At 42.0% G+C, this 11,423-nt stretch overlaps 1 protein-coding gene across 1 annotated transcript; it reads left to right on the top strand.

The window, feature by feature from the left end:
• Positions 1-308: 308 nt before the first annotated feature.
• Positions 309-10,265, top strand: CD164 (CD164 molecule). Its single transcript, XM_056856206.1, has 4 exons — positions 309-420; positions 1,985-2,068; positions 7,386-7,463; positions 9,624-10,265. The coding sequence occupies exons 1-4, from the start codon at positions 309-311 to the stop codon at positions 9,770-9,772; spliced, it is 423 nt and encodes a 140-aa protein (XP_056712184.1). The 3' UTR covers positions 9,773-10,265.
• Positions 10,266-11,423: the final 1,158 nt, after the last annotated feature.

Genomic DNA, 11,423 nt, shown 5'->3' with positions numbered 1-11,423 from the left:
CGCCCGCCTTCCCCCCCCATTGGAAGGCCCCGCCTTCCTCGGAGTGGGAGCGTACCATCGTCACGAGGGTGGGTGTGTAAACAGACGAAACCAGATAATTCTCTGCGCTCGCTCCCCTCGAGCTCTTCTGAGCGTTCTGCCCCCCCCCTCAACGGCCACGTCAAGTGACCCGCGCTCGGCGGGGGAGGGGCGTGACGCACGAGCGGCGCGGGAGGGCGTTGCGTGAGGAGAGCGGCGGCGCCAACGGTCCCCTTCCCGCCTCGTGCCGCTCGCGAACGCCTCGCGTTTCCCTCGCCGCTCTGGGCGCCATGGCCTCCCGCCGCCCCGCGACCCCCCCGGCCTCGGCGCCGCTGCTGCTGCTGCTCGTCGCCGCCTCTTGCCTCACCTGCCTGAGCGGAGTGGCCGCGGAGGGGGAGCCAGGTGAGGGCCGCGCTGGCCGCGGAGGCGGTTTCGGCGCCGCCTGGGCAGCGCTCGCTTCGGAGGGGAGGCGGCGGGGGCCCGGGGGCCCCCTCAGCGGCCCTGGTGAAGAGTCCCAGCGAGGAGGGCGGAGGCGCGCAGGCGACGGCTGTCCGTTGGGGACGGGTTCTGCGCTTCAGGGGCGGCCGCGGCCTTGGTCCGTCTCCCGGGCGGAAGGCAGCTGAGGCGGCGTTTTCCGGTGCGGGGGGGGGACGAGGAAGAAGGGTCCGGGTCGCGAGCTTTGTTGGACGAAGGGGGCGGGGCCACGGAGCGCGAGAGGACGAAGCTTCCAGCACGCTGCCTGCATTGCCGTGGATTGGGGGGGCGGCGGGGGGGGGGCGGGGAAGGCAGCGTCTTTCCCTTGTAGTTCAAATCCCGGGCAAATCACAGTTAACCATTTATGCACGGTTTTGCCTGGGATTTGCCGCTCTCTAGATGCACGTTTTTCCCCACCCGAAATCTCAAAACTCTGCTTATTTTTGGGCTCTGAGAATTCAGATGGGGAAAATGTGTATCTAAAGAGATGCAAATCCACGGCAAAACCTGCCGTGTATAAAGTGTCGGGGGTTAGTATTAGCCGGGGGTATGGGGGGGGTGGAGGGAGAGTGGAACACCCCTCTCTCCCATGCTGCGGTTTGACCGAGGAGGCCGCATTGGATACAAATCGCAACTTTAACACGCCGTGGGAGCCAGCCCAACTGGTCTGTGATTAGTCGCTTGACCTTTTCTGAAGATTAGATTTGTTTTACCCTTGGCAGGTAGGTGGGTTTTGGCTGGCAGGGCAATGGCCCAACCCCTTTCTAGGTGGCAAATTTGCAGGAGGTGGAAGGGAGGCAAGGTTGGTGATCCTGTAGGCTTGTGGTTGCAGGCTTGAAAGAGACCTGTGATGTAGTGGAGGTGGTGTTGGAGTCGGTGTTCCTCTGATGTGTTCCTCCAGAGGCCCCAGACTGATAATTGATGTGCACGTTCTGGTATAAAAGCCTGGTGTTGTTCATGCATATGCACTGCCATCAACTGAAAGTTTAGGAGTATTCTGCTAGAGAAAAACATAAGCTCTCTTCTTATGTAAAACTGGCAGTTTCATGCGCTTGCTTGTTTTGCTCTAGTGACATAAGGCCATTTATCAGATTTGTGTTAATCCAAAGAATAAAATGCTAGGATTTGCTGTTCAAAAGCCTGGTCCTTGCAGGCAGGGAGTTATTTTGAGAGGTCTTACAAGGTTTTACTCACTGATTTTACTTTCTTCCTGAGGAATTGTAACATGTTACAGTTCACACCTCTGTGTTTTTATCTCCTATTTTCTATTGTGTGGTTTGTGTGGTTTTGTCTCCTATTTTTCTTTTCAAATAAAAATACTTAGTTTCCAGTGTTTCTGTGGTTCAGTTCACATAATATACTTCCAGGCGATAGTGGGGCAGTAAGCTCTGGTCTAAAGTACTACTTATTGAAGCTATTGAACTGTTGCTACTGACCCTATTAACCATCTGATTTTTAAAAAGAAAATAAATAACCCGTTTTTCCTTTTCAGTTGATTGTGCAAGCGCTCTCAACTGCAGTTCCTGTCTTGGTACCCCCAAGTTAAATTCTAGCTGTCAGTGGCTTGAGTGTGAAGGTAAACTTTTTTCAAACTTCTTGAACTCTGGTTACTTTGTAAACTTTACCTCTGGAACTCTAACCTATTAGCTATCTGCTCGGCAGGCAGGCATGTGCTCAGAATCTATGATTTCTAAGAATATTTATATATACTTCCTTTGAATTCCTTAAGAGTATGTGTGTGGATAGTTTTTGATACTCAGTTTTTTCTTTATCACAGATCAGTAACATTGAACATTGATGACTTTCTTAAAGCGCTAAGGCAACTGATGGCTATATCCAACTTTCAACTGAACTAAAGTACTTGAGATAGCCTTGTAATTGGACATGATAAAACATTATAACTGCGAATAGAGTTAAATTACTGGCCAGGTTCTGCCTGAATTATTTGATCTGCATCAGGATTGTACTATTCAGAGCCCAACCTCATCTTGCAAATAGTGTTGTACATTTTTTCTCAGCTTTTTAAAATTGAAAGTAAATTGTAAAAATTGGGGTCAGAGGCTGCTCAGACCATCTTTTTTACTCAAAGTCAACTTCTGCTCTTTTTTTTTGGCCATGTGTTAGAAAAGATGGGTACCCATGTAGCGATGTAACCTTTCTGAAAATTTGGAAGCAATGGGAATCAATAGATTTTTCTTCTTGGGGAGAGGGTGCACACAAAGTTTGGTGGAAATTAGAATATATGCAGTACTTTCTTAAGATTTCTTGAATTTTTGTGTGTGAACTTTCTTAATAAGTCTAAACTTATCGTACTGCTTTAATGCCATAAAACGTGTAATTTATAATTTAGCATATACATTTTTGCTGTTTGCATACTTATTGAATTTAGAATTATAAGTGTCTTAGCTGTCTACAAGCAAAATTGTGAATAAACCCAATAGTTGGGAAGAGTTCCTATGTAGCCTTAGCCCATGTATTTTAGTTTTTGGTATCTACGAGGCAGGAGAAAACCCCAGCTTTGTATTGAACAAAATAAATTTATTGATGGGGGCAAGAAATAGTTTCATACAGTCACATAGGACTAGTAACATACTTACTACTAAACTCTATAACATAGAAAACACTGAAGTCTTTAATAGCATACTGTCATACATTTTTCCTATTAATTGTGGACAAAATTTGTCAAACATTTTTGAAAACTGTGTCTACAATTGAAAATTGTATGTGACTACAGTATACACAGAAATTAATATTTAATGTTGTAGATCGTTATACATAAAAGTCTTCATACTGCAAACGTTGAATGAGTAACAGCATGTTTATCTGAGGAAGGGAGCTTTGACTCTCGAAAGCATATACTCAAAAAATCTTGTTGGTCTCTAAGGTGCTATTGGACTCGAATCTAACTGTTTTACTGCAGACCAACATGGCTACCCTCTGAAACTAGCATGTTTAACAGCATTTCATTCATTCCAAATAGAAAATATTTCATAGGAGTTTTTTTTTTCAAAGCTACCCCCCAAAAAGTCCTTGAGCAGGGGGGGGAAAGGGGAGAAACATTTTTTCCAGGCCTTCATATTTCTACCCATATCTCTTCTTCCATGGCAAGAAAGTCAACTAGTGGAGTGGGAAAACAGCCAGAAGGGAAGGACTTAACTAGCCCCCAACCCTGCTGTGCCTCAGAGGCTACTTTTGTTCTGGTTTTTTTACCAAAAATTGGAGGAAAGGATGTATATACTGTGTCATGCTTACCAACTTCAAGGGTAGGCTCACATGATGAAGTTATTCCCCACCAAACCACTCCTACTTAAACATTCTCTCAGGTAGCATATCGGGAAGAAGCATTCTAGCCTGATTAGTATGTGTGTAGGAATTTTTTTATGCTATATGTAGGAATATTTACTTGAATGAGCCTCCATATGCCTGCAGCTTGAAGAGGTGAAAATCTAGACTCTTGGTTATTTCTGCAATGAGAACAAAGTCTAAATTATATTGGAATTGTGGTGATGCATCTTCGGTGGTATGATGATCTCAGATGTGCAGGTAGCAACTCTTCTAAGTGGTTGCAGAGGAAGTTTAGAATTAAGGCAAGAAGAGGCTTTGAAGAAACTTTAGAGTAATTAAGGGCAGGAGAAGCTATGTGCTGTGCAGGAGTAGGGTTGTAGAAAAGTCTGGCTGAGGGACAGGCTAGCTAAAGGAAGTGAGATCAGGTAGACAGTTGAAGGAGCCATCAGTAGTGGAAGATAGGAGGTTATAACCAAAGTTTGCCAAATATCATATGGGTAGGAAACAGGAGGGGCTATATATTGTTGGAAGGCAGGCAAGGAAGGTCTGGGGGCTGTGAGCCAGGACACCAAAGAGGGCTGGGATTCCTAGGCCATCTTAGAACTTAGACGCTGACGGCAGCTGTATTGGTCCCAAAGTAAAATCCAAAAAAGGCAGAAAGCAATCCACATCATAGCTGTTATTAGGACCAGCCAAATATGCTATTCCTTTAAGATCACACAGTAAGAGGGATTTTGTCATTTGTAGCTGCTGCTGCAGTGTCTGCTGTATGGGGCTACTAATGCTGCCTTGAAGGGACATCAAGGGCCAAGAACCAGGAGAATGGGATCTGAACTAAGCACCCAGTTCTTAAACTGTAGGCTTTAGTTTTTCTTGGGAATGACTGAGACCTGTGAACTCTGCTTGCTGAACAGTTGTTCTTTATCTATGCAGCCACTGGCTGTACTTTGACTTCTGTTGTAGAGCTTTTCACAGGTGTTTAGGGGTGGTGGAAGGATGAGATGTCTTAATCTAGCAGCCTTCTGGTTAGCAACCAGAATCCTTAACCCATCTCCTCTGAAGATGCCTGCCACAGCTGCTGGCGAAACGTCAGGAAAGAAAATACCAAGACCACGGTCACACAGCCCGGATAACCTACAAGAACTTAACCCATCTATTCTTAAAAACAGCATTTTGGCTGATCCAGGGAATTGAACTAGTGTGGAAAAAATAGATTACCCAAGTAGAGCAAACTAATAGCTGTAAAAATATTTCTAGAAGAGTGTAGAAAATATTCCTCAGAGGCACTTTGTAGTCAGCATATCTTGCTAAATGCTTTACTTTAATTTTTTAAAATTATAAGCTGAATATTTTTCTTTTTGGCAGGGATGAATATGTCCCATTGTGCAAATAAAACAGAAGGAAATGGCAGTTGTAAAAATATTACAGATCATAATCAATGTTTGGGTAAGTAATTAAATACTTGTATGGATGTGTTATATTAAGTATTTAAATATTGTGTTCATGCCTAAAATTCATTATTTTAGGAAACAGGCAACTGGGAAAGTTGCCACAGTTGCTGAGCTTAAAAGATTTTATATTATAAAAAAAAGAATGAATAGAGCTGCTTATTGTTGTACAGATCCTTTCATTTAAAGTTTCCATACTGCAATTGGAGATCCATCCTGTCCCTTTGAACTCCCCAAGGTAGCAGGACAACAGGCATCTGTTGTGTTCATTAATCTGCAGGACTCCTTACCTGTCTTCCTCCATGGTCCATTAAAGCAAGCAGAACCTTGTTTTTAGTACATAGAAAATAATGGAGAAGGGTCTAGTGGAGGAACAAGGTGGGTGCAGAGGCTGCATAGTTTCTGTACCTTCACTTATAACATAGACTGGTACTCTGAGTTGTGACCTTGCAGCACTCCTGTCTAGGTTACCTCTCTGCTGTGATGGTGGTAACATGGGACATGAAACATTACTCCTATCCATGTAATTTCCTATAGTGATCCTGAGGTGCTCTGATCTATTCCATTAACCACTTGGTTAAAAGCTGACAACTACCATACAGAATGTTCTGTTATATCAGTGCCATATTGTGATTTCTCATTGCTGTGGGAAGAAAAACTGATTCTGATTTGTGTGTTATTAACTGCTTCAAGTGGTGGTGAATTTCCTGTATTTTATATCTTGTGCACACTCGGTATCTGCTGTTCTTAATCTTCCACTTTCCAGTCTTTCAGTGGCGGTAAGCAGGTTAGTTATAAACTCTTGTATGACACATTTCCCAGTAGCACAGGATATGAGCATGTTAGCATTTTGCTTCTGGACTTTATTCTTTGTAGGGACATTCGTGGCATGTCCTCTCCATTGAACTAAGGACAAGTGTGATCATGATACTTCAAGTGTATCTCATAGGTTTGGGTTTTGTGCATACCCACTGCTGTGCTCAGATTTTACATAGACCTGTTTTTGAAAATTAGTTAATGTTCCCTTTTTAATACTTCTTTTCTTAATAGAAGGATTAAAATAGAACTGTAGAGAATCTAAAATCTTAAAACAAATGAACCAGCAATTCTCATAAACTGTATAAGATCCAGCAACTTCTCATAACATGAATTCCTTCTACAATGTGGGAATGGAACATTTAGTAAGTAACGTACTGCTCAGAAGCAGCCTAGCCACGTTCTGGGCAGTCCTTCAAGTGATTTTATACTGTGCCACTATCTGAACAGTTGAGAAATAGCAGGTGGCTCCATTTGACTGACATATATCCACACTGCTAAGGATAGGATGTCCTGAACTTGTTTAGCCGCTCTGAATGTTGCCTTGTTGTCACCCTTGCAGACTGATGTTCCTACGGTAATATACCTAACAGTGGAAGTTAATGGTTTTATCGCATCCATGGCAGTTAATGGTTTTGTCTCATCCATGTGTGTTTTATATCTGTGGAGGGCAGTTAGAGTTTGTTTCTGTAAGCTGCTTAATTGTTTGAAGCGTCTTGAGAGCTACCAGCCACACCACAGCAGCTTAGTGGGTGCAGCCAGTCACAAAATGAAAGCTTGTACAAAAATCACAGCATTTCAGATCAGGTCTGCAGTGCTTGGGTGAGGAAAACCTTTTCTTTGATCTTTTTCCCAAAACAAGCCACCACCACCCCAAATTTTAGCTTGTCCTGCAGGGGGAAAATATACAGTTACAGAAATATATACAGTATACAGAAATATATTTTCTTGGAAAAGTCAAAGAGCTTTGGTGCAGGGGGAGGAAGAGTTTTGGTTCAGGGGGAGGAAGAAACAAGTACTATGTTCCTTGCCCATGCAGAGCACAAGGGGGTGGGGGTGGAAAAGGATGGGAAAGAAGGCTGGTGCTGTTTTCCCATCCAGAGTAGAGATTTCCGTTTACAAGAGAGAGAGGAGAGAAGCTGCTGTGGTAATTTTGAAAGAAAGGAACAGGAAGTAGAGAGTTACTTCTATTGCTTGGAGATTGACTGGTTACTCTTAGTGATCTTCTGCCCACCATTTTACATTATGTCTTCACAAGAATTTCTGCAGCTGGGATGGCTACTGATAACATGGATCTTCCAGGTTCCCTACTAAATTGTTTTGATAATACTTCATGATCTTTAGGTTCTAATGGCACAACCAGCGCTCCTCCCACTCCTGCTCCCACTAACACAACCAACACAACCAGCGCTACTTCCCCAGGTAACAAAAATTATTTGCTTTATATTTATAGGATATAGAAACAAGTTTCTAGTTCTTGTGTGAGATAATCTATATTTAGGCAATGCTATTAACTCCCTCATCTATTAAGAGCGGTGGGTGAGATCTCTCGCTTAACTTCCCAAGAAGGTGGAATTTCAGCTTCTCAGTTGTCACCTATCCTTCCACTTTTACAGCTTTTCATGAGAGAAGTTCATACTATCCAACTGTAAACCTATGCCAGAATTGGGTGGTCCATGAGGAATTGTGTGTTTGTGGGGGGGATGAAACATCACCCCCCCAGTAAGATGTTGAATGTGACATGGCTGAGTATTAGGGCTGTACAAGCAGGAACCTGCAAAGGTTTGTGAGAGGCATCTCATTTCCCCCTTCCCCACTATTTCCTCTTTCCCTTCCCTGAAGGCCCCATAGCCTCTCTCCTTTTCCTGCCTCATTTTCTCCTTCTCAGCCATTCACCAAACTCTCTTTATCTGGCCCTCTATCTTCAGCTCCCCACCAGCAGCCTCTATCTAGGAAATCTTTCCCCTTTCCCTCCTCCTGGCAATCCCATATTTTCTTTCCCTTCCCCTGCCTCATTCTCTCCTCAGCCATTCACCAAACTACCTTTTACCTGCCTTCCATCTTCAGCTATGATTATTATTTATTTATTTCATTTATACCGTGCCTTTCTCCACAGTGGGGGCCAGAACAGCTTATCTCATTCTCTTCTTTTCTTTTTTTATCCTCACAACAACCCAGTGAGGTAAGATCAGGCAAAAAGTATGTAACTGGGATAGCTAGTGAGCTTCCATTTGCTTAAGCTACTGGGGCTCCTTTTATCATTTTGGATTTTTGTAAACTCCCCATCATCAAACCAGGTGCACCTCTGGGCCTGGCTGTGGCGGCAGCAGAGTCTGGGAGCTGCCTCCCGGTCACTGGCACAGCCGGACCCAGAGTGGGTTCTGGTCGCTGGCACCACCGACAGCTTTGAAGAGAAAGGAAAGTGCATTGTCTGTGCATTGCCAGGCAATACTTTTTTAGTTTTGGTGGGAATTTAACCCCCAATGTAGCTTTTTTAAAGGTGTCAGATTTTTCTGCAAAGCTTGGAGGTCCCCAAGTTTACAGAAAAATCTTGTTTAGTGTCAGCATGGCCCCGATCTGCGGATTTAGATATCTTAGAAACAGACATAATGAGATGATGATGAGTAGTTTTCTTCCCCCCTAGCCCTGAATCCCAACAGTCTAGTGCTATAGTGTATGTGGCCTAACTAATCCCTGGCTACAGTCTCCCCTGAAGCATAACATAAGCCGTTAAGGGCTAAGCAGACTAATTTCTCCTTATGTTTCCTTTCTCGAAGATCAAATGTCTTCTGGTTTCCAGGAGCTATGCAATGTTAAGAGGATTCTTTGTGCTTGGGCCATGTTTTTTCTTTGTAAATATCTGGTACCTGAGAAGTCTCCTTTAAGCATGGAGAAACCCTTGCCTTCTCTGTGAGTGGCTCCTTTTCTCCTTTTCTCTGCCCTGCTGATAGGCATGGGACCATCAAGGTTGCTATTGGAAGAACAGATACTGAATGCATAACTCGTTATGTTTATATTCCATAACTATATACAGAGATTTTAAAGTTAAATAAATTTTAAAGTTAAATAAATTCACTTAGTTTGTTTCAACTTAAGTGGAATTTTTTTTAAACAGGTAATACAACACAGACTGATTTACCTAGAGTAACAACTGCTAATACTACAGGATTCACTACTACTGTACCAGGTACTCTTTTATCATATTATGGCAACATCATGTTATGGTAAAGCTGTCTTGTAATATGTAGAAGTAAACTATATTGCGTGATCAGCAAGGTAGACAATTCAAATTTTGAATATTTAGTTTTAAATGCTGCTGCTGAATTAGGCTCCTTTCTGATCTTTTTTCCCCATCTATACTATGAAATAGCAGCAGGTTGCCAAATCCCAAGGAGACACTAGCTCTTTTCTGAGGTCTCTGAAAAAGAATTGCTCTTGCAGCTATGCTTGCATTAGCAGGGCTGTTCCTGGATCTGCATTGATGGAACAATGTAGCTACAGTGTGGGGCTTTGATTTTATAAAATGAAAAGAGGATTTTGAAAGCAATGTAGTTTAACAACCATCCCTAATAAATAAATGTTTTTTGACAGGCACTCCGACGCCCCGCAAATCCACATTTGATGCTTCCAGTTTTATTGGTGGGATTGTCCTTGTGTTGGGTCTTCAAGCAGTAATCTTCTTCCTATATAAATTTTGCAAGTCCAAAGATCAAAACTACCATACCCTCTAGGATGTTGCTTTTCAGTGGACTTATAGCTCAACATCTGTGGTTAGCTGAATCAAAACATCTTTATTACTTATAGAAGACTGCAATTTGAAATATTCTTATTCTACAAGAAGACTTCTTTAAAAGAATATTTTTGCAACATGCTTGGAAGAAGGCTGTGTGAATCATGTCTTAATCTGCAAGAATACTCACAATATTCTGCATGAACCCTTATTGGCTGTATTAAATTACTTTAGTGGCTGCTGCTGCTGTGGAATCTTTTCTCTCTACCTGAAATGCCAAAATGTAGATTTGTATTCAATGCCACCGTGTCTCAGTAGATAATTGCAGTGGTTAAATTAGCTAGCCGTAGTTTTAGTATCCCCTTATGATGTTAATAAAATGTGAACTACTGATGACTTGGCATAAAACACTATTTGTGAAAACTATGGCTTATATAGTGTATTGCTAGGAAATTGGGTCAGATTTGTCGAAGTAAATACTATCTCTTCTCCCTCCCCCTATTGTGTAACCCTGTATTTTTCTACATTGGATGATAAGAGAACGAAAACTGTATCCTGATTAAAGGAGCCATAGGAAGAAGTTGATTAACAAAGGATATGTTTTTCCTTTGTGTGTTGGGAGAAAGTCCAGTGCCTTCATGAATACAATGCAAACTAAAAAATGTTTGTGCTATCTTACTAGTTTGAGGTACAGTGTCATTCCACTTTTCAGCAGTTTTTTCCCCACTAGATACAAACTTGAAAATTAATCCTAACCTTAATTTTAAAGAAAGCAGAGATGGAAAGAGACATCTGTTTTCTTCATGCACGTGCTACTTCTGTTGCCATGTCTTCATAGCCCTTAAATTACTTGCCTTGAAAAATTCCATTAGCATTCTCTCTACTGAGAGTACTATTTTCTTTTGCTAGCCTTTGTGCTTACCATTGTTGGATATTTCAAAGTTATTGTAATTCTTTAGGTAATTGTTTGAAATTCTGTCCCCATATAGCAATACAGTTAAGCAGATTGAGCACTTGGAGCTACTTTAGCTCATGATCAGTGTTTATTTTGCAGGTTATGATGAACGTAGTTTTAAAATGTTATAAATTCAGTTTACAGTTTCACTGTTAAGTGCTGCTCCTGGATGAGCCCTTGTGAAACTAGAGAAGGTTACATAGGAAGCAAAGCTTGCTCCATAGCAATATCTGAATTTACAGCGTGTTGTGGGGGAAAGTATGTTATGCCTCTGACCCTTCTAGCTTGAATAGTATTTACTTCAATAATGTTGCATAAAAAGTTTGTTTATAAGAATACATAGCAAATAGTACTGTAACTTAAATGTTCAGGCAAATGCACTCATAATAAAATAAGACAATCAGCTCAGGTGTATGAAACAGTAAATTGACCAGCAAGCAACATGTCCAAATTGGTTGGTACTTATGGCCTTACAACAGTCACTTAATCCAGTTCCCTATCTCTTATAGTTCCATAAATTTAAGTTGAGGATCTGAACATAGTATAAAATATAATCGGTATAGGTATAAAGTAATGCACTTCTAAAGGGGTGGCAGTTGTTGAAAAGGACAACATGTACCCTCCATAAGCTTATCCTTAAGATGAGTAGACTCCTAAAAGCAATTTAGTGTTGATTGCTTACTGGCTGTTACTTTAT

The sequence above is a fragment of the Euleptes europaea genome, chromosome 10 (assembly GCF_029931775.1).
Source record: "Euleptes europaea isolate rEulEur1 chromosome 10, rEulEur1.hap1, whole genome shotgun sequence".
In the NCBI taxonomy this organism is placed as follows: Eukaryota; Metazoa; Chordata; class Lepidosauria; order Squamata; family Sphaerodactylidae; genus Euleptes; species Euleptes europaea.
The sequence above is the reverse complement of the archived record's forward strand: the minus strand, read 5'-3'. Positions and strand labels throughout refer to the sequence as shown.